The sequence below is a fragment of the Ranitomeya variabilis genome, chromosome 3 (assembly GCF_051348905.1).
Source record: "Ranitomeya variabilis isolate aRanVar5 chromosome 3, aRanVar5.hap1, whole genome shotgun sequence".
NCBI lineage: Eukaryota > Metazoa > Chordata > Amphibia > Anura > Dendrobatidae > Ranitomeya > Ranitomeya variabilis.
Window position 1 is genome coordinate 676,004,979 of NC_135234.1, and position 27,796 is coordinate 676,032,774.

Below are 27,796 nucleotides of genomic sequence, written 5' to 3' on the forward strand. Positions count from 1 at the left end.
TGCACATGAGGAGAACATAATTTTACCTCTATACAAGTCACTAGTGCGACCACACTTAGAATACTGTGCACAGTTCTGGTCTCCGGTGTATAAGAAAGACATAGCTGAACTGGAGCGGGTGCAGAGAAGAGCGACCAAGGTTATTAGAGGACTGGGGGGTCTGCAATACCAAGATAGGTTATTACACTTGGGGCTATTTAGTTTGGAAAAACGAAGACTAAGGGGTGATCTTATTTTAATGTATAAATATATGAGGGGACAGTACAAAGACCTTTCTGATGATCTTTTTAATCATAGACCTGAGACAGGGACAAGGGGGCATCCTCTACGTCTGAAGGAAAGAAGGTTTAAGCATAATAACAGACGCGGGTACTTTACTGTAAGAGCAGTGAGACTATGGAACTCTCTGCCGTATGATGTTGTAATGAGTGATTCATTACTTAAATTTAAGAGGGGACTGGATACCTTTCTGGAAAAGTATAATGTTACAGGGTATATACACTAGATTCCTTGATAAGGCGTTGATCCAGGGATCTAGTCTGATTGCCGTATGTGGAGTCGGGAAGGAATTTTTTTCCCCAAGGTGGAGCTTACTCTTACCACATGGGTCTTTTTTGCTAGGGCATGTTAGGTTAGGCTATGGGTTGAACTAGATGGACTTAAAGTCTTCCTTCAACCTTAATAACTATGTAACTATGTAACTATGGTAGACACCCTGTAAAATGGCTCAAGCTGCCCATCATATGGGTACCTGTTCTAGGACAGGAGTGAGAGGACTTGCCGGAAAGCTACAGGCAGCTCTCATGTTAGCGTGAGTAGGAAGGCTTACGGACCTCACCTGGGAGAGGGATCACCTTTGCCTCCATGCCGGCCGGACCACATCACCACCCGTGCATGGTATCCTGGACTGTGGACTGCTTCTACCAGTAAACCAGGTAAAGACTTAACAACTCTGTGTCCTCCACTTATTTGCCGGCATACACGATCCTTGCCATACACCTTGGGAGTCCTGGGGACCCCGCTTCACCTGTGGGAAGCATCACGATCTGGCTGCAACATCACCCCAGAGGACCCCTGTAAGCAGCGTTGGTCCCACTGACCGAGAACCACAGGTGGCGACACGAATAGACTTTACTAATTTCCCTTAAATGAGCGCCCAGGGCCACAGACCGGGTTGCAGCCACCGTGACATCCCCAAAAGCGACCGGACCCGGTACTGAGTGTCCCCATTGCCCTGGTGGGCGACTCACCCGCATCAGCAGGGGTAGCAAAACTACCAGTCTGACCACCACCAGCATGATCAGGCACATGGCAGCAAAGCACATGACTTAGTGGCCCGTATCCCAGGTTCCAGGAACACTGTCTGCAGGTGACACCACTGCTTCTTCCACTCTTGTGCGTGCAAGCCAATCCCCTGTCCATGGTGCATGTGAAAATGCCTCCTGCCCTGCACCTTTAATTGCACACACTCAATTAGCATCATCATCAAGCACGCCCTCATCCTTGTCCCAGCGCAGCGTTCAGTTGTCCATACCCCAGTCCTTGAAACACAAGTGCAAATACGCTGCCAATGCTTCACAAGCCACACTACTAAATTCACACATTTTTCATCTGCTTGTGCTCGAAATGTTGCCTTTTAGGCTTGTGGAGACGGAACCTTATGGTGGCGGCTGTCCCAAGGTACTCGTTCTCCAGCTGCCACTATTTTTCCAGGGGTGCCGTCCCCGCTTTACACAACCACATGTCCCACATTAGCTGTGTCCTCAACAATGCTGTTACTGGGAAAGTACACCTAACCACGGACACATGGAGAAGTGCCTCTGGGCATGGACGGTACATCTTGCTGACGGCAGACTGGGTTAACATACTGGAAGCCAGGACCCACTCAGACCTTGGGATGGAACACATCCCCACGACACCGAGGATTGTGGGCTCTACGTCAATCAGGGTTGCCCTCACAGTGTACAGCTCCTGCACCTCCTCTTCAGATCTGTGGCTGACACCGCTGAACCTCCAGCCAGGCATGGTCGTGTATGACAATGGCTGTAATCTGATGGCGACTCTGAGGTGAGGCGAGCTAACATACGTACCATGCCTGGCCCATAATAATAATAATTTTTATTTATATAGCGCCAACATATTCCGCAGCGCTTTACAACTTATAGAGGGGATTTGTACAGACAATAGACATTACAGCATAACAGAAATCACAGTTCAAAACAGATACCAGGAGGAATGAGGGCCCTGCTCGCAAGCTTACAAACTATGAGGAAAAGGGGAGACACGAGAGGTGGATGGTAACAATTGCTTTAGTTATTTGGACCGGCCATAGTGTAAGGCTCGGGTGTTCATGTAAAGCTGCATGAACCAGTTCACTGCCTAAGTATGTAGCAGTACAGACACAGAGTGCTATTAACTGCATAAAGTGTATGAGAACATGATGCGAGGAACCTGATTATGGTTTGTTTTTTTTGTTTTTTTTAGAATGGGCCACACAGGGATGGTTAGGTTAATGCATTGAGGCGGTAGGCCAGTCTGAACAAATGAGTGTGGCCCATGTGCTTAACCTCCCTTTTCAATGGCTTCTCAAAAGCTACCCGGAGCTTCCGTATCTCCTTGTCAAGGTACACAGGCTGTGTGCCCATTTCATAAAGTCAGCTACAGATTCCGCCACACTTGCTCTGCTTCAGCAGCGTTTGCAGCTTCCAGCTCACCGACTGTTGTGTGATGTCCCCATGCATTGGAACTCTACACTGCAGATGTTGGAAAGATTTGTTAGCTGAAAAGGGCAGTTGTTGACTATCAGAATCAACAAGGTCATTGGTATTCAGACTCCACACATAAGACCTCGGGAGTGGACATGGATGTTAGACATATGTACTATCCTCCAAAACTTTGATCAACCAAGATGGTGAGTGGCGATGACACCATAATTAGCATCACCATCCCACTTCTCTGTGTTCTGAAATGCTCTCTGCTCACTATCAAAGAAGATGCATTGCAGACGGAGATTGATGAGATTGAGCAAGGAACCATATGTGGTGAATACACACAGCCCACCCACATCTCATCCCAATGTGGATTGGGTGACAATGAGGAAGAGGAGGAGAAAGAACAGGAGCTATTTTCATGCACTATAGACGGTACTACAAACACAACTGTCATACCATCTGTTCAGCTTGGATGGCCTGAGGACAGGGAGGAGGAGGACAGCATGGTCAGTAGTCCTCTTGGTGAGGACACAGAAGTCTTGCCTGTTAGCAGTCTGGCACGCATGGCTGAGTTTATGTTACGCTGCCTTTTCCGTGACCCTCGCATTCTCAAAAGTTTGGGTGACAGTCATTACTGGTTGGTGACACTTCTAGACCCACACTACAAGGAGAACTTTCTATCTCTTATTGCAGAGTCAGACAGGTGTACTAAAATGGTGCAGGACCAGAGGGCCCTTGTTGCAGAATTATTAAAAAAATTCCCATCTGAAAACGCTGGCGACAGAGGTCACAGTTCGTTGGCCAACCAAGGAGTACAGACAAGAGAATCAGAACTCCAATCCAGCAAAGGCAGGGGAAGACTGTAAAAGTTCAGGTAGAGTTTTCTCAGAGCCCCCATCGCACAGGTCCTGAGGCGTGAGGTACTCTCACAAGGAGTGCAAAGTTTTGGAAGATGCGGAGGGAGTACCTTGATGACTATACCAACATCCTCCTTGATTCCTCCGTGCCTTACAATTATTGCGTAACCAAGCTGGACACGTGGCATGAACTGTACGCCTTGGACGTCCTGGCCTGCCCTACGGCTAACATTTTGTCGGAGCGGGTATTTAGTGCCGCTGGGGGAATTATAACTGATAAGCGCATCCGCCTGTCAACTGAAAATGCTGACAGGCTGACTCTTATAAAAATGAACAAGGGCTGGATTGGGCCAGACTTCTGTACACCACTGAATGTTCAGTGAAAGAACTCTACTCCAGTGTCTTTTTTTGTTAACTCTATTACCATGCACCTCTTTACACCCACACATGGGTATACGCTTCGTGATTTCGCCTTTTTTTCTGTTGTCGTCCTCCTCCTTTTACTCATCCTCATCATCCACCACCATTACATCACCATGGTGACCGTGGTCCGTGATAGAACTGCCATTTTATTGTGTCAAAGGGTGTTTTTTATGCCCGTAAAAAAATGTTTACATACAGGTCCTTCTCAAAAAATTAGCATATAGTGTTAAATTTCATTATTTACCATAATGTAATGATTACAATTAAACTTTCATATATTATAGATTCATTATCCACCAACTGAAATTTGTCAGGTCTTTTATTGTTTTAATACTGATGATTTTGGCATACAACTCCTGATAACCCAAAAAACCTGTCTCAATAAATTAGCATATTTCACCCGGCCAATCAAATAAAAGTGTTTTTTAATACCAAACAAAAAAACCATCAAATAATAATGTTCAGTTATGCACTCAATACTTTGTCGGGAATCCTTTGGCAGAAATGACTGCTTCAATGCGGCGTGGCATGGAGGCAATCAGCCTGTGACACTGCTGAGATGTTATGGAGGCCCAGGATGCTTCAATAGCGGCCTTAAGCTCATCCAGAGTGTTGGGTCTTGCGTCTCTCAACTTTCTCTTCACAATATCCCACAGATTCTCTATGGGGTTCAGGTCAGGAGAGTTGGCAGGCCAATTGAGCACAGTAATACCATGGTCAGTAAACCATTTACCAGTGGTTTTGGCACTGTGAGCAGGTGCCAGGTCGTGCTGAAAAATGAAATCTTCATCTCCATAAAGCATTTCAGCCGATGGAAGCATGAAGTGCTCCAAAATCTCCTGATAGCTAGCTGCATTGACCCTGCCCTTGATGAAACACAGTGGACCAACACCAGCAGCTGACATGGCACCCCACACCATCACTGACTGTGGGTACTTGACACTGGACTTCAGGCATTTTGGCATTTCCTTCTCCCCAGTCTTCCTCCAGACTCTGGCACCCTGATTTCCGAATGACATGCAAAATTTGCTTTCATCAGAAAAAAGTACTTGGGACCACTTAGCAACAGTCCAGTGCTGCTTCTCTGTAGCCCAGGTCAGGCGCTTCTGCCGCTGTTACCTGGGGAATGCGGCACCTGTAGCCCATTTCCTGCACACGCCTGTGCACGGTGGCTCTGGATGTTTCCACACCAGACTCAGTCCACTGCTTCCTCAGGTTCCCCAAGGTCTGGAATCGGTCCTTCTCCACAATCTTCCTCAGGGTCCGGTCACCTCTTCTCGTTGTACAGCGTTTTCTGCCACATTGTTTCCTTCCAACAGACTTACCATTGAGGTGCCTTGATACAGCACTCTGGGAACAGCCTATTTGTTGAGAAATTTCTTTCTGGGTCTTACCCTCTTGCTTGAGGGTGTCAATGATGGCCTTCTTGACATCTGTCAGGTCGCTAGTCTTACCCATGATGGGGGTTTTGAGTAATGAACCAGGCAGGGAGTTTTTAAAAGCCTCAGGTATCTTTTGCATGTGTTTAGAGTTAATTAGTTGATTCAGAAGATTAGGGTAATAGGTCATTTAGAGAACCTTTTCTTGATATGCTAATTTATTGAGACAGGTTTTTTGGGTTATCAGGAGTTGTAGGCCAAAATCATCAGTATTAAAACAATAAAAGACCTGACAAAATTCAGTTGGTGGATAATGAATCTATAATATATGAAAGTTTAAGTGTAATCATTACATTATGGTAAATAATGAAATTTAACACTATATGCTAATTTTTTGAGAAGGACCTGTATTATGTTGATGTGTATCCCCCAGGGGCAAATGTTTGTCAGCCCATACACTTAGTGTATGGGCATTACAAGTATAGAAGACCCGCTCCTTTAAATTGGGAAAATAATTTTTAGGAGGACATCCTCCACATCTCTTCAGACACTACCAATAGATCACCAGGCTGAACGTGTTCCGTGATGCAACAGCCAAGTTATTGTGTTAAAGAGTGTTTATGATGCCCGTAAAAAATATATTTACACAGTATGTTGATGTGTACCCCCCAGGGGCACATTTTTTTTTAAGAAGCCCTCCTCCACGTCTCTTCCAAGGGGGATTAGGGTGCATGCAAATTTGGAGCAGGCCTTGCATTCACTGCATAGCCAAACAGTATGAGAGACTCAGTTCCTAATAATGGGAACTGTAGGGGTTCGTTACTCTGCTTCAACAATGTGGAGCGCCCCCAGATGCAGGGCCGCGGGGTACTCGGTACCGGGCCTCTCTGTCTCGGTCTTGGGGTTGTCACGGTGGCCTTACCCGGTCCGTGACCCTGCTAAGGGGCGTCCAATTAAAGGTGGTGGTGTGTGATGCGATGAATAACGAAGACACAGGGTTGCAGTCTCTTTACCTCTTTACTGAAGGCTTTGGGATCCGCAATCCAGAACACTGCTAACAGGGCTGGCTGAGACCGGCCGGTCCGAAGGCACATCCAGAGTTCCCTTTGCAGGTGGAAATCTGTGCCTAGCTACTAGCGACTGGGTGTTGTAGTACTTCCCTGCTGAGCACCACGGGATAGTCCTCACAATTGTCGTGTCTGTTTCTGATGTCCTTTCTCTCTCCGTCCCCCAGATGATATGGATAGGATGCACCCGTATGACGGGGTAGGCCTGGAGTTATTTTATAGGGACCCTAGAGACGCCCCTCTCCCACAATTGCCTCCGTTGTCTTCATTAGGTGATTTAGGTGAGGCAGCCAACCTATAATTAACTGCCCTGCCGTTGGTTTGAAGTAATGCTTAGAGCCCAATACTTCCTCGGTGTTCCGGCCACGCGCCTCAGTAGGATGTTGCCACGATCTTAGGGCACGACTCCTACTGGTTCTCTCGCCTTTGTGCTGTGATCTCGTTTCTCACTTCTCCACAATATACTTAGCTTCGTGTCCTTTCTTAAGATGCCGCCACAAGGTAGTGCAGGCGCGGCTCCGTAACAATCTGTCCTATTCGCTAGGCCACTGTCAGGATCCCACCCCTGACAGGGACCCCCCTGAATCTTCCCAAGCAACGCTCTTCTCTCACTAGATGTTACCTGGGCAAAACCCAGTCAGCTTCTCCCTAACTTCCTATCCAACCCACCAGTTTTACCCGAGTGTGAGGAGTGGCCTAATACATAGAACCCTTTGCTCCCCCTGGTGGCCGGAGTGTGAAGTGTAATGTGTAACTGTGATACCTGGTCAGGTGAACTCCTTTAGTGCCATCAGATGTAACATGACTCCCCTTAGTGGCAGAGCGACGTTACTGCAACGACCAGGTCTCTGGGGCGCTGCAAATGCAATTCTCCATTTTTGGTTCTTCATCCTCAACACTGACATTCTCCAATACAGGTTCTTCAGGCTTAATACCGCAATTCACTGCATAGTCAAACAGTATGGGAGTACCAACTTCCTAATAATGGGAACTTTGGTGTCATGTGGCCATCCACTGCGTCGGTTCAAAGGGTTATTGGGGTGCATGTAACTTTGGGGCAGGGCAGGCCTTGCATTGAATGCATAAGCTAACATTATGGGAGTAGCAAATTAAGAAAAATTGGAACTTTGGTTTCATGTGGCCTTCCAGGACATCTGTTCAATGGGTTATTAGGGTGCATCCAAATTTGGGTCATGCCTTGCATTCAATGCGTAGGCAATAACAGTACAGGAGACACACTGTTTAATAATGGGAACAACAAAGCCCAGCCAGCTGATGGCTCTCTAAGAATAGGGAGGACAAACTGCTGTCCCTTTAAGAAGATTAAAGTCCGCCTGATGGCCCTCCTCCTTTAATAGTCCCACCTTCATAAATGAAACAGGATGTGTCTGATGATGTGTCACACACCACATGGCCAGCTAAGGTTGTTCAATGTTACAATGACATTTCCCAGTGAATGCATTTGTCTTGGCTGAAAACAATGTTAAAGATGAAAAACGCATCAAAAACGCTGCGTGTGAACATAGCTCAAGTGGTGGAGGAACATTTTTGTTTTGGGTTATTTATTTTGCCTTAGGCTACTTTCACACTAGCGTTTTTCTGCAGATGTCAAAATGCGTCGTTTTGTGTAAAAAACGGATGCGTCAAAAATAGTGAAAAACGGATGCAATGCATACAGCATTTCGACAGATCCGTAGCAAATCTGCTAAACTGTTCCGTCGAAATACTGTATGCGTTGCATCCGTTTTTACCAACCGTTGCATCCGTTTTTACCATCCGTTTTTACAACGGATCTGTTTTTAAAATGGGAGTCTTCCAAATTTGATTGGCTACTGGAAAATAGGGAAAACTATATACTGACTGTTTTTACAGCCCATCTTTGAAAGGGTTTAGTTTAGTGGCAGAGATGGAAGGTGTACTTGGTAGGATTGCGAGTGTGGTAACTGGTGTGATATTTGAGACAAATCGCCTGGATATTATAGTGCGGGAGAAGGAGGCGGCAGCAGAAAGACGGAGGATGCTTCTGCAGCAACATAGACGGAGACGACTATGGATACATCCTATAAATGAACTGCAGATGACCAGGGGTGTCCAGTCCACTCTCTACCTGGAGTTGTGGCAGAACCCAGACAAATTTTTCAATTATGTACGGATGAGGATGGAGCATTTTGATTATTTGCTGGAAAAACTTGGGGATGTCATCCAAAGGCAGGACACACGGAGGAGGCTTGCCATCACACCGGCGGAGCGGCTGATGGTTACACTGCGGTAAGCCTCTGTTTTTTATGTCATAGCTCATGTTTAATGTCATATAACATACTCCCGGTACTTACCTACACGCAACCTCCGATCCTCACAAGATCTCCTCCTCTACTCCCCTCTTATCTCCTCTTCACACAATCGTATACAAGATTTCTCTCGCGTATCACCCCTACTCTGGAACCCTCTACCACAACACATCAGACTCTCAACTACCATCGAAACCTTCAAAAGGAACCTGAAGACCCACCTCTTCCGACAAGCCTACAACCTGCAGTAACCACCGATCGACCAAACCGCTGCATGACCAGCTCCATCCTCACCTACTGTATCCTCACCCATCCCTTGTAGATTGTGAGCCCTCGCGGGCAGGGTCCTCACTCCTCCTGTACCAGTTATGACTTGTATTGTTTAAGATTATTGTACTTGTTTTATTATGTATACCCCTCCTCACATGTAAAGCGCCATGGAATAAATGGCGCTATAACAATAAATAATAATACTGCAGAAATTACTGTACTGAAACATTGCGTTGCATTTTCTGCAGCATGTTATTTTTTATTGTTTGTGGACATTACACTGTTTTACACGTGTTTCATGCAGTTTTTATTGTGCGTCCCGTCAGAACAAAAATTTCCACAGTGCTATTTATTGAAACTTTACCATGAAACAAAAAATTTAAAAATGTTGTTGGTCTGTGCAATTTTTTCTAACATATTTTTTTTTTTTCACAGCTTCCTTGCTACGGGTGAATCCCTGACTTCACTCCATTATCAATTCCGGCTTGGCATTTCTACAATTTCCGGAATAGTGAAAGAGACCTGACGGGCTATCTGGGATAATTTACAGCAGGAGTATATCCCCCAACCAACAATGGACATCTGGCTGACAAGTGCAGAACTGTTTGAGGAACTGTGCCATTTCCCAAGTTGTGTTGGTGCCGTCGATGGGAAACACATCAGGATTGCTAAACCGGCAGGAACAGGCTCTGAGTACTACAACTACAAGAAATAGTTCTCCATTGTACTCATGGCTATAGCAGACGCCAACTGAAAATTGCTGGCTGTGGACATAGGAGCCTATGGCCGGTCCAATGACTCACAAGTATTCAAAAACTCTCCGATGGGCCGTTGCTTGTATGCAGATACATATGATTTCCCACCAGCCAGACCACTCCCGGGAACAAGTGGACCACCCATGCCATATGTATGTGTAGGTGATGAGGCTTTTCAGCTATCGCCGCACCTACTTAAACCATATGGTAGCCAAGACTTAAACAGAACAAAACCGGTATTTAATTACCGCCTTACTCGAGCCAGAAGAGTGGTCGAGTGTGCTTATGGAATATTGACGGCAAAGTGGAGAGTTCTGCTGACTGCAATAAAACTGCAAACCCACACAGTAGACGAGGTTGTTACGGCCTGTGTGGTGCTCCATAACTTTGTACTTTCCAAGGAGCCTGTTTCCGTTGATGAAGAAGGATTGGAGACAACCTTGTAGGATTACCGCAGCAGCTCTGTTCGCTCCACAGGTTCTGTTACCAGGATGAGGGACCATTTTGTGGAGTATTTTGTGTCACCTGTTGGGCGGGTTCCATGGCAAGACAACATTGTGTGACATGTTTATTTCATGGATTTATGTTTCTGTACAAATTGTGTTTCCCCCCAAAAAAAAAACAGTTTCCAAAAGTGTGGTTTTCTTGGTAATAAACCCAATATGTTATACCTTTAAACGTGTGGTGTTTATATATTTTTTACCTTTTTTTTAGTTACCATATTACCTAAATGAAGGCACATACACAAAAAGAGTAGAGTTTAAATCAAAATGAATTTTATTTGAATTCTCTTTTTTTGTAAAAACATTATATTTTTTGTAAAAAATATATATATTTTTTTAAAATAATCAGTTCTTTCCAACTTTTTTTTTTGTAAAATTCTAAACATTAAAAACAACACATTAGTTTTACAGGTCTTCAAAGTGTGGGGTGGAGATACTAGCGGAGGGGCTGGAAGGTTGGACCACATCGATAGGTGGGGAAAGACTACTGGGTTGGGGTGCAGTGGAAGGGGGGGGGGGGGTAAAAGCAGGAGGCTGACCAGAGGGGGGTGGTGTTGGGGTAGGTGGCATACTTAATGGGGAAGGAAAGATGGGCAAGGAAGAAAACAGTGGGGAAGACATTTGGTTTGTTGGCCGGGATGGGAATTGGGACTGGGTTGGGAATTGGGACTGGCTTGGGTATTGGGACTGGCTTGAGTTTTGGGACTGGGTTTGGTAATGGGGGGCCTGGTGTGGAAATTGGGAATGGGATGGGGCCTGGTGTGGAAATTGGGAATGGGATGGGGCCTGGTGTGGAAATGGGGCCTGGGGTGGAAATGTTGTAGTGGCTGTGTGGGGAGGTGTGGGGGTAGTTTGGGGTTCAGACAGGGCCTTAAGTAGAGCATCATGGCAGCTATTCATTACCCGCATCTGCTGCTCAAAAGAAAGCTTTTCCATGCTCCTGAGCATGGATTGAAAAAAAAGGTTGGCTGGAGACTGACTTACATCTGAATGCAGCCTATCCAAGCGACTGCTGGTTTCACGGCTGGTTTCACTGATGCGTGCTTGCACCATGCTGAAACCAGCAGTCACTTGCTCTCCCAAAATTTTGAAAGAGCTTTGGAAGGCTGCATTCAGATGTAAGAACTCAGGAACATAGCTCCTTTCCTGACTCCTCTGTCGCTGCCGCCACGAACCTAATGGTGATCTAGAGGTGGCAGGATCAGAGAGGTGGGGTAAAGGGAACGCTAACTGTTGAGCATCAGATTCAAGTTAGGAAGGCTGCAATGATGCTCCAGTGCTTGGGGCGGCGGAAGTGGAGGGGACAGAGGGGTCAGATGAGGGGTCAGAGGTGTGGGGTTTACCGACGTGGCCCTCGGTGGCGGACTCGTGAGAGATCGCTCCAGAGGGCGCCGAGGTAGATGCAGGCGCCCGATGGCTGCAGACGGTGCTGTGAAAGAAAAAACAAAAACAATTAATATATTGATAGTAAAAAGCCCTGACTGAAACCAAACAAAGTTAGACAGGTTAACATGGTTATTAGTGGGCTGTAGAATACTTACGCTCTACTCAGCATGGTTTCCCTGAGGAAGGACAGGGCCATACTTGTATTTAGTCCTTCTCCTTCCTGCTGAGCCACTCGGGGCCTGCATCTCCAGGTTAAACTCCCTCTTGAAGCGATCCCTCAGTGACCGCCACCGCTTCCTAACCTTTCCACCTGTGAAGACAAGAATAAAAAGAAAAAAAAAATTGTTAATTACAATACATTACATTCAGCTCAAAACATCACTGAAAAGTGAATACTTACATTCTGTACTCTGCTGCTGTGGATGAAGGTCCTCCCTCCTCGGCAATACATTCTGGCATACTTCCTCCCAGAGCCGACGGGTCACATGGGTATCAGCATGCCTGCGGTCAGCCATGTTCCACAGCGGCTCCCGCTCACGAACCTCCTCAATGAGGCGGTCCACATCAATACTGTCATCCATATCTGCGTCGGGAGCACGCTGTGTGGACTGTGAAAATAAAGAAAAAAAAATTAGTACACTGAAACAAAAAACTACCAAGAGAAGAAATAAAATATTACAACTCACCGATGGCCGACCGCGGCGACGATTACGACGACTCTGGGAGCGGCTGGGAGAACCTTCACGGTGTTGAGAATGTGCAGCAGCAGCAGGAGACTGAAAAAAAAGGAAAATAATTATCTTTAATGTAGGCATATGTTTTATGTGTTCAGTTATGTATGAAGATCTGTTTTGTGTTTGGTGCAGTGTGATGTGTGAAGCAACTGTTTCGCCACAACTTACACTCGGTCCCTCCGCTACTTGCATCTCTCCACCGTCTCGTCCCCTTCTGGTAGCTCCTCATCTAATTCAGCTTCCTGTTTAAACATAATTAATGCATGTAGTGATTATCAAAAATGAAAAGTATAAAAACAAAACCATTTTAATTTTTTTGTTAACTTACCGATACACGCTGTTGCTCTGGAGTAGGGCTGTCAGAAGAGGACATTGTGGCTGTGGTCCCTGGTGGCTCTGTAAGTAAAAAGACACTTGCAATCTGCTATACACATTGAATTGGCAGATTTAGGGTCTTCAAAACTTACTTAAACAATTCCAGATGTGTGCACGTCTGGGTGGGTCTGGGTGGCTGTGGTCTCTGGGTGGTCCCTGTGGGGTCGGTGGCTGTGGTCCCTGGTGGCTCTGTAAGTTAAAAGACACTTGCAATCTGCTATACACATTGAATTGGCAGATTTAGGGTCTTCAAAACTTACTTAAACAATTCCAGATGTGTGCACGTCTGGGTGGGTCTGGGTGGTCACTGTGGGATAGCTTTGGTACCTGGTGGATCTGTAGGTATAATGAATTTATAGTTAGACCACCCCCCGAACTAGGTAATGTTTAACGATAACCACCCTGCTAAAATGATGTGAGCAATGTTCATGCAGGCGAACACCCAAACCCAAAAACAAACACACCCGGTGCGCCTAACCATTTCCACGCACAAAAAATAAATAAATAAATTGAAATGTGAACCCACCATGTTAAAAGATATTTGCCACATATTTTATTTTCAGATAGCCCTTGAAAAATTCCCCTCCCCCAAAAAAACCTTTAAAGTATTACCTTTATTAAAAAATAAACCCTCAACTGTTATGATCCGGTGACCTTGGAGCCGCATGAGACTTTCTCTGGAGTAGGTGGTACCTGTACTGACCGCAAACCCTAAACTAACACCGCAACTAGAAGTAGCCGTGGGGTGTACCTAACACATCCTAGACACCTCGACACAGCCGGAGGACTAAATACCCCTAAAGATGGAAATGGGAATTCTATCTTGCCTCAGAGCAGAACCCCAAAGGATAGGCAGCCCCCCACAAATATTGACTGTGAATATAAGAGTAAAGACACACACAGGCAGAAAACAGGATTTAGCAAAAGAGGCCACTCTAGCTAAATAGAAAAGGATAGGACAGAATACTAAGCGGTCAGTATTAAAACCCTAAAAATATCCACAGCAGATAATACAAAAATACCACATCTAACTAAAGACATGGAATGTATATCTGCATCTCCTGAGAATCCAACATGACTGAAAAATCTAAACACAGTCTAAGCTGGACAAATAAACACAATGAATTGCACTGAATAATAAAGCACACAGCATGTGTGCTGCAGAGACAAAAACAGAAACTTTTCTTAGCTGAATTGGCAGCAGAGCAGGAGGAACCAGACAGAGATGTAACACCTCCAAGAACAATGGACAACTGGCAAGGGCTAATGGATCCTGCACACCTAAATAGCCCAGTCAGAGGTGCAATCAGCAGAAACACCTGCCCAGGATTGCAACCCAGAGGCAATTGCACTACCACCAACAACCACCGGAGGGAACCCAAGAGCAGAATTCACAACACTCAACCAACTCTGTATTGCATACCATTTGTACATGCAACATTTTTTAATTTTCCTTTCTGAAATGATACTACGGACATTTGTTATTAAACATTTTATTAATTTATTTTTTATTTCCTTTTTTTTTCTTTTTAAACATAATAAAGGAGCTAAAATGCTCTTTATTTTAAAAACAAGTACATCAACTGGGAATGGTTTAAACAGTTTAAAAAAAAAAACATTTTAAAGAGAAACAAAAAACACACGCAATACACACGCTCACACATTGAAACCACATGCTGCACAGACCACTATACTTGGTAAATACATCAGAAAAAGGGAATTAACCAAAAGGCATGGAGGCATGCACATGCAATCACCAAGACGCACACAAACATGCCTGAAAGCACACAGGTGCATGCACACGCACAAAAGCACACAGGCGCAGGCATAACACAGGCATAACATTGGCGCAGGCATAAGGTGCAGGCAGGTAAAGGCATACATACAAAAGCACACAGCCATACGCAAATACACAGATGCACCCACACAAAAGCACACAGGCTTTATGCAAACACACACAGATGTACAAAAGCACACAGGCGGACCCAAACACAAGACGCATACAGACACGCACACATACACACGTAAAAAAGGCACAAATCACACCATCTGGGATGCTGGCAGGCCTCCGGCTGGAGCTGGATGTCTTCACAGTGGCAGGCCTCAGGGTGGATCTGGACACTGGCTGTTGCAGGACGATGGCAGGCCTCTGGCTATATTCAGGTTTTTAGCTCTTGCTGTAGTCAGTACATCATACAGACACAAATGCACACGCACACACAGACATGCACACAGACGCACACAAAAATGGCAATACTCACACTGGCTCTATGGTGGCTGGAGGTTGGGTGTGGCAGGAGTCTAGCTGGCAGGCTGGGGTCTTGATGGCAGACAGAAGTCTTGCTGGCAGGCTGGGGTCTTGCTGGCAGGCTGGGGTCTAGCTGGCAGGCTGGGGTCTTGCTGGCAGGCTGGGGTCTAGCTGGCAGGCTGGGGTCTTGATGGCAGGCTGGGGTCTTTTGTGGCAGGCTGGAGTCTTGATGGCAGGCTGGGGTCTTGCTGGCAGGCTGGGGTCTAGCTGGCAGGCTGGGGTCTAGCTGGCAGACAGAAGTCTTGCTGGCAGGCTGGGGTCTTTTGTGGCAGGCTGGGGTCTAGCTGGCAGGCTGGGGTCTTGCTGGCAGACAGAAGTCTTGCTGGCAGGCTGGGGTCTTTTGTGGCAGGCTGGGGTCTTGCTGGCAGGCTGGGGTCTTGCTGGCAGGCTGGGGTCTTGCTGGCAGGCTTCTTCTATGTAGGGTTCTTGCTGGCATATGTGGGGTTGAAGGCCCAGGCCAGGTTTATATAGATTTGGGGGTGTCTGGCCAATTGGCAAGAAAATCCTGCTTCTGAGCATGCTCAGTGTAAAAAAACGTATTGCAGCGCTGCATTGCGTCGTACGACGTATCTTGACGGATCCTGCGTCCATAGGCTTCCACTGTAGCCAACGACGCATGCCGCAGGATGCGTCGCGACACGTTTTTTAGGCGGAGACAAAAAACGTTACAATCAACGTTTTTTCGAATTTTCGACGCATATGTCGTACGATGTACACGACGTATGACAATCTGTCGCAATGCGTCGCCAATACAAGTCTATGGGAAAAAAACGCATCCTGCGAGACATTTTGCAGGATGTTTTTTTTCCACAAAACGACGCATTTCGACGTCTGCAGAAAAACGCTAGTGTGAAAGTAGCCTTATATACAAGTCATTACCCTGGAAAGGATGTACCTCAACATATTTCCCAGGAAAATCCATTTTGGTTTCATTTCTGTATGTTTTAATGTGCGCCTGTAAAAATGGCGTAAGACTCTGACAACATTGTTCACAGCAGTGACCTGGGGGTCAGAAATGCTTCTAGGAGTCTTCCCCACTATGTTCCCGTGTCATTTGAGAACTGTTCCCATAGATTTCCGATGTTTTGATACCCTAAAAAGACCTCTGGGGGTTAAGGCAAAAAAGCTCAGGTTTCCTATAGACTTACATTGGGCTCGTTGCTCAGGTCGAGCATCCAAGCATTCCAATCTGCTCGACCCGAGCAACAAGCACCCGAGCATTTTAGCGCTCGCTCATCACTAGTCCTAGTATTTCTGGTACCTGAGAAAATGGTACTAGAGATGTCAGTGACATATACAATTATCACAGCGTGTGTGCATCTTACTGTACATGCATTTAATTATTAAAGATTACCGCATATACTCGAGTATAAGCCGACCCGAGTATAAGCCGACCCGAGTATAAGCCGACCCGAGTATAAGCCGACCCGAGTATAAGCCGACCCGAGTATAAGCCGACCCCCCCTAATTTTGCCACAAAAAACCTGGAAAAACATAATGACTCGAGTATAAATGCAGCAGCTACTGGTAAATTTCAAAAATAAAAATAGCTACCAATAAAAGTAAAATTAATTGAGATATCAATAGGTTAAGTGTTTTTGAACATCCATATTGAATCAGGAGCCCCATATAATGCTCCATACAGTTCATGATGGGCCCCATAAGATGCTCCATATTAAAATATGCTCCATACAATGCTGCACAAAGGTTAATAATGGCCCCATAAGATGCTCCATAGAGATATTTGCCCCCATATAATGCTGCACAAACATTGATTATGGCCCCATAAGATGCTCCATAGAGATATTTGCCCCCATATAATGCTGCACAAACATTGATTATGGCCCCATAAGATGCTCCATAGAGATATTTGCCCCCATATAATGCTGCACAAACATTGATAATGGCCCCATAAGATGCTCCATAGAGATATTTGCCCCCATATAATGCTGCACAAACATTGATAATGGCCCCATAAGATGCTCCATAGAGATATTTGCCCCCATATAATGCTGCACAAACATTGATAATGGCCCCATAAGATGCTCCATAGAGATATTTGCCCCATATAATGCTGCACAAACATTGATAATGGCCCCATAAGATGCTCCATAGAGATATTTGCCCCATATAATGCTGCACAAACATTGATAATGGCCCCATAAGATGCTCCATAGAGATATTTGCCCCATATAATGCTGCACAAACTTTGAATATGGCCCCATGAGATGCTCCAGAGATATTTGCCCCATATAATGCTGCACAAACGTTGATTATGGCCCCATTAACCCCTTCACCCCGAAGCCTGTTTTCACCTAAGTGACCGGGCCAATTTTTACAATTCTGACCACTGTCACTTTATGAGGTCATAACTCTGAAACGCTTCAACGGATCCTGGTGATTCTGAGATTGTTTTCTCGTGACATATTGTACTTCATGATAGTGGTAAAACTTCTTCGATATGACTTGCATTTATTTGTGAAAAAAAACAAAATTTGTCGAAAATTATGAAAATTTAGCAATTTTCAAACTTTTAGTTTTTATGCCCTTAAATTAGAGAGTTATATCACATAATATAGGTAATAAACAACATTTCCCACATGTCTGCTTTACATCAGCACAATTTTGGAAACATAATTTTTTTTGTTAGGGAGTTATAAGGGTTAAAAGTTGACCAGCGATATCTCATTTTTGCAACAAAATTTGCAAAACCATTTTTTTTACGGACCACCTCACACTTGAAGTGACTTTGAGGGGTCTATATGACAGAAAGTGCCCAAAAGTGACACCATTGTAAAAACTGCACCCCTCAAGGTACTCAAAACCACATTCAAAAAGTTTATTAACCCCTCAGGTGCTTCACAGGAATTTTTGGAATGTTTAAAAAAAATTGAACATTTAACTTTTTTTTCACAAAATTTTTAATTCAGATCCAATTTGTTTTATTTTACCAAGGGTAACAGGAGAAATTGGACCACAAAAGTTGTTTTACAATTTGTCCTGAGTACGCCGATACCCCATATGTGGGGGTAAACCATTGATTGGGCACATGGCAGAGCTCGGAAGGGAAGGAGCGCCATTTGACTTTTCAATGCAAGATTTGCTGGAATTGAGATCGGAACCCATGGCTCGATTGGAGAGCCCCTGACGTGCCTAAACAGTGGAAACCCCCACAAGTGACACCATTTTGGAAAGTAGACCATCTAAGGAACTAATCTAGATGTGTGGCGAGCACTTTGAACCCCCAATTGTTTCACTAAAGTTTAGAATGTAGCGCTGTGAAAATTAAAAAAATCATTTTTTCTTTCCACAAAATGATGTTTCAGCCCGCAATTTTTTTTTTCCCAAGGGTAACAGGAGAAATTGGACCACAAAAGTTATTGTCCAATTTGTCCTGAGTACGCTGATACCCCATATATGGGGGGGGACCACTGTTTGGGCGCACAGGAGAACTCGGAAGGGAAGGAGCACTGTTTTAGTTTTTCAAAGCAGAATTGGCTGGAATTGAGATCGGACGCCATGTCGCGTTTGGAGAGCCCCTGATGTGCCTAAACAGTGGAAACTCCCAATTCTAACTGAAATCCTAACCCCAACCTTAACCCCAGCCCTAACCCTAGCCCTAACCCTAACCGTAGCCCTAACCCTAACCCTAATGGGAAAATGGAAATACATATTTTAAAATTTTATTATTTTTCCCTAACTAAGGGGGTGATGAAGGGGGGTTTGATTTACTTTTATAGCATTTTTTTGGCGGATTTTTATGGTTGGCAGCCGTCACACACTAAAAGACGCTTTTTATTACAAAAAATAGTTTTTGCATCACCACATTTTGAGAGCTATAATTTATCCATATTTTGGCCCACAGAGTCATGTGAGATCTTGTTTTTTGCGGGACGAGTTGACATTTTTATTGGTACCATTTTCGGGCACATGACATTTTTTGATCGCTTTTTATTCCGATTTTTGGGAGGCGGAATGAACAAAAACCAGCAATTCCTGAAATTCTTTTAGGGGGGCGTTTATACCATTCCACGTGTGGTAAAATTGATAAAGTAGCTTTATTCTTCAGGTCAGTACGATTACAGCGATACCTCATTTATGTAATTTTTTTATGTTTTGGCGCTTTTACACAATAAAAACTATTTTATATAAAAAAAATAATTGTTTTTGCATCACTTTATTCTGAGAGCTATAACTTTTTTATTTTTCTGTTGATGATGCTGTATGGCGGCTTTTTTTTTGCGGGACAAGATGACGTTTTCAACGGTACCATAGTTATTTATATCCGTCTTTTTGATCGCGTGTTATTCCACTTTTTGTTCGCCTGTATGATAATAAAGCGTTGTTTTTTGCCTTGTTTTTTTTTTTTTTTGCGGTGTTCACTCAAGGGGTTAACTAGTGGGATAGTTTTATAGAGCGGGTCGTTACGGACGCGGCGATACCAAATATGTGTACTTTTATTGTTTTTTTTTTTATTTACTTGGGGATTTTTTTATTTCATTTTTATACATTGTATTTTTTTTTTTTTTACTTTTTACCATTGCCCCAGGGTGGGACATCACTGTTTTAGATCAGATCGTTGATCTGACAGTGTGCATAGCAACGATCTGACAGGCACGTTCCACAGGCTTGCCGGCGCCTGCTATTAGGAACTCTCAGTAGGCGCCGGCAAGCCAGGTCAGTAAATGACCCGGAAGGAGTCCCGCGGCCATCTTGGATCCGGGGACTCCTTCCAGGTCACCGGAGCAGCGCGATCTCATCGCGTTGCTCCGGTGAGAGAGTGCAGGGAGCCCCCGTCCCTGCGCGATCCACCTCTATGCCGCTGTCACTATTGACAGCGGCATCAGAGGGGTTAAATGCCCGCGATCGGCGATAGCGCCGATCGTGGGCATTGCTGCGGGGTGTCAGCTGTCATATACAGCTGACACCTGCTCAGTGCGAGACTGCGGTGATCGAGCCGCCGTACTAGTACTGCGGCTGGCACTAATGCAGTGCCGGCAGCGCCTACGGCGGCTGGCGCGAAGGGGTTAAGATGCTCCATAGAGATATTTGCCCCATATAATGCTGCATAAACATTGATTATGGCCCCATTTAGCTGCTCCATATAGATATTTGCCCCATATAATGCTGCACAAACATTGATTATGGCCCCATAAGATGCTCCATAGAGATATCTGCCCCCATGTAATGCTGCACAAACGTTGAATATGGCCCCATATGATGCTCCATAAAGATATTTGCCCCATATAATGCTGCATAAACGTTGATTATGGCCCCATTTAGCTGCTCCATAGAGATATTTGCCCCATATAATGCTGCACAAACATTGATTATGGCCCCATAAGATGCTCCATAAAGATATTTGCCCCATATAATGCTGCACAAACGTTGAATATGCCCCCATAAGATGCTCCATAGAGATATTTGCCCCCATATAATGCTGTACAAACTGTTGTGAATTTGGATTCTGGGCTCCCCCGGTGGCTACTGGTGGAATTGTACTGGTGTCCTCATCTTCTCTGTTCACCTGTTCCCATCAAGATGTGGGAGTCGCTATATAACCTTGCTGCTCTGTTAGTTGCTTGCCGGTCAACAATGTTATCAGAAGCCTCTCTGTGCTTGTTCCTGCTCCTAGACAACTACTAGATAAGTTGGACTCTTGTCCATGTTTGTTTTTGCATTTTTGTTCCAGTTCACAGCTGTAGTTTCGTTACTGTGTCTGGAAAGCTCTTGCGAACAGGAATTGCCACTCTGGTGTTATGAGTTAATGCCAGAGTTTTAAAGTAATTTCTGGATGGTGTTTTGATAGAGTTTTCAGCTGACCATGAAAGTGTCCTTTCTGTCTTCTGCTATGTAGTAAGTGGACCTCAAATTTGCTAAACCTATTTTCATACTACGTTTGTTGTTTCATCTTAACTCACCGCCAATACATGTGGGGGGCCTCTGTCTCCTTTCGGGGTATTTCTCTAGAGGTGAGCTAGGACTAATATTTTCCTCTGCTAGCTTTATTTAGTCCTCCGGCTGGTGCTGGGCATCTAGAATCAACGTAGGCATGCTACCCGGCCACTGCTAGTTGTGCGGTAGGTTTAGTTCATGGTCAGCTCAGTTCCCATCTTCCAAGAGCTAGTTCCTGTATATGCTGATGCTATGTTCTCTTGCCATTGAGATCATGACAGTTTGACCGGCCCACTAAAGGGTTAAAATCCTTGGCTGAGAAAGGAGAGAAATAAGAAGTCTGCTGAGATTTTTTTTTTTTTTTTTTTTTTTTTTCCTCTTGAGTGTGCTCTTAATTGGACCTCTTGCCAGTCTGTCTATGCTGCAGCCTTTTTTTTTTCTTTCTCTCCTTCTAAATCTTTGAATGGCTCTGTGTCCACCTGTTTGTAATGGATCTTCAGAGTGTAACTGCAGGTTTGAATAATATCGCCACGAAAGTACAAAATTTGCAGGATTTTGTTTGTCATGCACCTGTATCTGAGCCGAGAATTCCCTTGCCGGAATTTTTCTCGGGGAATAGATCCGGGTTTCAGAATTTTCGAAATAATTGCAAATTATTTTTGTCCCTGAAATCTCGCTCTGCCGGAGACCCTGCACAGCAGGTTAGGATTGTGATTTCCTTGCTCCGGGGCGACCCTCAAGATTGGGCTTTTGCATTGGCACCAGGGGATCCTGCGTTGCTCAATGTGGATGCGTTTTTTCTGGCCTTGGGGTTACTTTATGACGAACCTCATTTGGAGCTTCAGGCAGAAAAAACTTTGATGTCCCTATCTCAGGGGCAAGATGAAGCGGAAATTCACTGCCAAAGATTCCGTAAATGGTCTGTGCTTACTCAGTGGAATGAGTGCGCCCTGGCGGCGACTTTCAGAGAGGGTCTCTCTGATGCCATTAAGGATGTTATGGTGGGGTTCCCTGTGCCTGCGGGTCTGAATGAGTCCATGACAATGGCTATTCAGATCGATAGGCGTTTGCGGGAGCGCAAACCAGTGCACCATCTGGCGGTGTCCACTGAGAAGTCGCCAGAGAGTATGCAGTGTGATAGAATTCTGTCCCGAAGCGAGCGGCAGAATTTTAGACGGAAAAATGGGTTGTGTTTCTATTGTGGTGATTCTACTCATGTTATATCAGCATGCTCTAAGCGCACTAAAAAGCTTGGTAAATCTGTTTCCATTTGCACCTTACCGTCTAAGTTTATTCTATCTGTGACCCTGATTTGCTCCTTGTCATCTATTACCACGGACGCCTATGTCGACTCTGGCGCCGCTTTGAGTCTTATGGATTGGTCCTTTGCCAAACGCTGTGGGTATGATTTGGAGCCTTTGGAGACTCCTATTCCTCTGAAGGGGATTGACTCCACCCCATTGGCTAATAATAAACCACAATACTGGACACAAGTAACTATGCGTATTAATCCGGATCACCAGGAGATTATTCGCTTTCTGGTGCTGTATAATCTACATGATGATTTGGTGCTAGGATTGCCTTGGCTGCAATCTCACAACCCAGTCCTCGACTGGAGAGCTATGTCGGTGTTGAGCTGGGGATGTAAGGGGGCTCATGGGGATGTACCTGTGGTTTCCATTTCATCATCTATTCCCTCTGAAATTCCTGAGTTCCTGTCTGACTATCGTGACGTCTTTGAAGAATCCAAGCTTGGTTCGTTACCTCCGCACCGAGAGTGCGATTGTGCCATAGATTTAATCCCAGGTAGTAAATACCCAAAGGGTCGTTTATTTAATCTGTCTGTGCCTGAACATGCTGCTATGCGAGAATATATAAAGGAGTCCTTGGAAAAGGGACATATTCGTCCATCGTCATCTCCCTTAGGAGCCGGTTTTTTCTTTGTGTCAAAAAAAGACGGCTCTTTGAGACCATGTATTGATTATCGGCTTTTGAATAAAATCACTGTTAAATATCAATACCCATTGCCGTTGCTGACTGATTTGTTTGCTCGCATAAAGGGGGCCAAGTGGTTCTCTAAGATTGACCTTCGTGGGGCGTATAATTTGGTGCGAATCAGGCAGGGGGATGAGTGGAAGACCGCATTTAATACGCCCGAGGGCCACTTTGAGTATTTAGTGATGCCTTTTGGTCTTTCAAATGCTCCGTCAGTTTTCCAGTCCTTTATGCATGATATTTTTCGCGATTATTTGGATAAATTTATGATTGTGTATCTGGATGATATTCTGATTTTTTCGGATGACTGGGACTCTCATGTCCAGCAAGTCAGGAGGGTTTTTCAGGTTTTGCGGTCTAATTCTTTGTGTGTGAAGGGTTCTAAGTGTGTTTTTGGGGTACAGAGGATTTCCTTTTTGGGATATATTTTTTCCCCCTCTTCCATTGAAATGGATCCTGTCAAGGTTCAAGCTATTTGTGATTGGACGCAGCCCTTTTCTCTTAAGAGTCTTCAGAAATTTTTGGGCTTTGCTAACTTTTATCGTCGATTTATTGCTGGTTTTTCGGATATTGCTAAGCCATTGACCGATTTGACTAAGAAGGGTGCTGATGTTGCTGATTGGTCCCCTGATGCTGTGGAGGCCTTTCGGGAGCTTAAGCGCCGTTTTTCCTCTGCCCCTGTGTTGCGTCAGCCTGATGTTGCTCTACCTTTTCAGGTTGAGGTCAACGCTTCTGAGATCGGAGCTGGGGCAGTGTTGTCGCAGAAAAGTTCTGACTGCTCCGTGATGAGGCCTTGTGCCTTCTTTTCCCGTAAATTTTCGCCCGCTGAGCGGAATTATGATGTTGGGAATCGGGAGCTTTTGGCCATGAAGTGGGCTTTTGAGGAGTGGCGCCATTGGCTTGAGGGGGCCAGACATCAGGTGTTGGTATTGACTGACCACAAAAATTTGATTTATCTTGAGACCGCCAGGCGCCTGAATCCTAGACAGGCGCGCTGGTCATTATTTTTCTCTCGGTTTAATTTTGTGGTGTCATACCTACCGGGTTCTAAGAATGTTAAGGCGGATGCCCTTTCTAGGAGTTTTGAGCCTGACTCGCCTGGTAACTCTGAGCCCACAGGTATCCTTAAGGATGGAGTGGTATTGTCAGCCGTTTCTCCAGACCTGCGGCGGGCCTTGCAGGAGTTTCAGGCGGATAGACCTGATCGTTGCCCACCTGATAAACTGTTTGTTCCTGATGATTGGACCAGTAGAGTCATCTCTGAGGTTCATTCTTCTGCGTTGGCAGGTCATCCTGGCATTTTTGGTACCAGGGATTTGGTGGCAAGGTCCTTCTGGTGGCCTTCCCTGTCACGAGATGTGCGAGGCTTTGTGCAGTCTTGTGACGTTTGTGCTCGGGCCAAGCCTTGTTGTTCTCGGGCTAGTGGATTATTGTTGCCCTTGCCTATTCCTAAGAGGCCTTGGACGCACATCTCGATGGATTTTATTTCAGATCTGCCTGTTTCACAGAAGATGTCTGTCATCTGGGTGGTGTGTGACCGTTTCTCTAAGATGGTCCATCTGGTTCCCTTGCCTAAGTTGCCTTCTTCTTCCGAGTTGGTTCCTCTGTTTTTTCAAAATGTTGTTCGTTTGCATGGTATTCCTGAGAATATCGTTTCTGACAGAGGGACCCAATTCGTGTCTAGATTTTGGCGGGCATTCTGTGCTAGGATGGGCATAGATTTGTCTTTTTCGTCCGCTTTCCATCCTCAGACGAATGGCCAGACCGAGCGGATTAATCAGACCCTGGAGACATATCTGAGGTGTTTTGTGTCTGCTGACCAGGATGATTGGGTTGCTTTTTTGCCATTGGCGGAGTTCGCTCTCAATAATCGGGCCAGCTCTGCCACTTTGGTGTCCCCGTTTTTCTGTAATTCGGGGTTTCATCCTCGATTTTCCTCTGGTCAGGTGGAATCTTCGGATTGTCCTGGAGTGGATGCTGTGGTGGAGAGATTGCATCAGATCTGGGGGCAGGTGGTGGACAATTTGAGGTTGTCCCAGGAGAAGACTCAGCTTTTTGCCAACCGCCACCGTCGTGTTGGTCCTCGGCTTTGTGTTGGGGATTTGGTGTGGTTGTCTTCTCGTTTTGTCCCTATGAGGGTCTCTTCTCCTAAGTTTAAGCCTCGGTTCATCGGCCCGTATAAGATATTGGAGATTCTTAACCCTGTTTCCTTCCGTTTGGACCTCCCTGTATCCTTTTCTATTCATAACGTTTTTCATCGGTCATTATTGCGCAGGTATGAGGTACCGGTTGTGCCTTCCGTTGAGCCTCCTGCTCCGGTGTTGGTTGAGGGTGAGTTGGAGTACGTTGTGGAGAAAATCTTAGACTCTCGTGTTTCCAGACGGAGACTCCAGTATCTGGTCAAGTGGAAGGGATACGGCCAGGAGGATAATTCTTGGGTGAATGCATCTGATGTTCATGCCTCTGATCTGGTTCGTGCCTTTCATAGGGCCCATCCTGATCGCCCTGGTGGTTCTGGTGAGGGTTCGGTGCCCCCTCCTTGAGGGGGGGGTGCTGTTGTGAATTTGGATTCTGGGCTCCCCCGGTGGCTACTGGTGGAATTGTACTGGTGTCCTCATCTTCTCTGTTCACCTGTTCCCATCAAGATGTGGGAGTCGCTATATAACCTTGCTGCTCTGTTAGTTGCTTGCCGGTCAACAATGTTATCAGAAGCCTCTCTGTGCTTGTTCCTGCTCCTAGACAACTACTAGATAAGTTGGACTCTTGTCCATGTTTGTTTTTGCATTTTTGTTCCAGTTCACAGCTGTAGTTTCGTTACTGTGTCTGGAAAGCTCTTGCGAACAGGAATTGCCACTCTGGTGTTATGAGTTAATGCCAGAGTTTTAAAGTAATTTCTGGATGGTGTTTTGATAGAGTTTTCAGCTGACCATGAAAGTGTCCTTTCTGTCTTCTGCTATGTAGTAAGTGGACCTCAAATTTGCTAAACCTATTTTCATACTACGTTTGTTGTTTCATCTTAACTCACCGCCAATACATGTGGGGGGCCTCTGTCTCCTTTCGGGGTATTTCTCTAGAGGTGAGCTAGGACTAATATTTTCCTCTGCTAGCTTTATTTAGTCCTCCGGCTGGTGCTGGGCATCTAGAATCAACGTAGGCATGCTACCCGGCCACTGCTAGTTGTGCGGTAGGTTTAGTTCATGGTCAGCTCAGTTCCCATCTTCCAAGAGCTAGTTCCTGTATATGCTGATGCTATGTTCTCTTGCCATTGAGATCATGACAACAAACGTTGAATATGGCTCCATAAGATGCTCCATAGATATTTGCCCCATTTGCTGTTGCTGCGATTAAAAAAATAATCACATACTCACCTCTCGCCGCTCAGGCCCCCAGCACTTGCAATATTCACCTGTTTGCGTTCCGGCGTCTCTGTGTCTTCCGCGTCCTCTACACTAACGTTCAGGCAGAGGGCGGCACGCACACTAACCACGTCATCGCGCCCTCTGACCTGAGCGTCACTGCAGAGGACGTGGAAGACGGAGCGGTGCCCAGAACAAGGAGAGGTGAATATCGCGCAGCGGTCCCCTTCCCCATTATTCTCACCTGCTCCTGGCGCGGTCCCTGCATCTCCGGGCGCCGACAGCTTCTTCCAGCATTGAGCGATCACCATTACCGCTCATCACAGTAATGAATATGCGGCTCCACCCCTATGAGAGTGGAGTCGGGTCCATATTCATTACTGTAATGAGTGGTACCATGTGACCGCTCAACGCTGGAGGAAGCTGTCAGCGCCCGGAGACCAGAGATGCAGGGACCACGCCAGGAGAAGGTGAGTATGTCACAGCCTCCGCTCCCCCTCCCCCGCCGACCCCCCAAGGGACAATGACTCGAGTATAAGCCGAGAGGGGCACTTTCAGCCTAAAAAAATAGGCTGAAAATCTTGGCTTATACTCGAGTATATAGGGTATTTAAAAGAAAAAATGGTGTGAGACCCCGTGTAATTTTCTTAACCAGCAGAGGGAAAGCCGATGGCTGGGGGCAGATGTTTATAGCCTGGGAAGGGGATAATACCCATGGAGCATCCCAGGCTATTAATATCAGCTCACAACTGTATACTTAGCTTTACAGGTATACCATGTCAACTCACTCAAACCTTAGCGGGACCGTGACTCGGGCTCGAGGAGGCCAAGATTGCTGACATACTACCGCCGGCCCAGAAGCAACAATTTAGGGAACTGCTGCAGCAGGACTGGGACCTGCTCTCGGAGTTGCCAGGCGCACAGAGGCGTTGAACATGATATGCTAACAGAGCTGCATGTAAGGGAAAACCTCAAACCCTACAGAATCCCCGAACCACACCAGGAGATAATTTCCAAGGAGGTGAAGAGAATGCTGGACCTCGAGGTGATAGAGGAATCAAGAAGTGGCTGGTCAAGTCCCATCGTCCTCGTATCGAAGCCCAATGGCGAGTAGCAATTTTGTAATGACTACTGAAGGTTCAATGAGGTGTCCAGTGTTGACGTGTACCCAATGTCCCGCATGGACGAACTCACATGGGATGTTATATACCTGGTCATGAGAATCAGGCAGTGTCTCTTAGGAGAGCAGGAACTCCAACTGTGCGGGTCAACTGCAGGGGAATCCTGCAGGGAAAGGACTCATATGGGCTGTGTTTTCTTGGTTTTACCTTTATGCCAGCAAGGCTCGGTTCATTTTGCTGAACCGGCCAAGGTTAATGCTATCCACAATAAACCAGCAGGTGATCATCTACCAGAACGTTTCCTCTGTCTACCTGGGAAAGCAGCGGAGTGTGTCAACCCCTCACAACATGTACAGAAAGCTGCACACACACT

At 45.7% G+C, this 27,796-nt stretch overlaps 1 protein-coding gene across 1 annotated transcript; it reads right to left on the minus strand.

The window, feature by feature from the left end:
- Positions 1 to 11,641: 11,641 nt before the first annotated feature.
- LOC143818506 (uncharacterized) lies at positions 11,642 to 13,209 on the minus strand. Its single transcript, XM_077299792.1, has 3 exons — positions 12,326 to 13,209; positions 12,040 to 12,247; positions 11,642 to 11,949 (listed from the first exon to the last, which is right to left on the minus strand). Exons 1-3 carry the CDS (start codon positions 12,563 to 12,565, stop codon positions 11,798 to 11,800), a joined length of 600 nt encoding a protein of 199 aa, XP_077155907.1. The 5' UTR covers positions 12,566 to 13,209; the 3' UTR covers positions 11,642 to 11,797.
- Between the last annotated feature and the right edge of the window lie 14,587 nt (positions 13,210 to 27,796).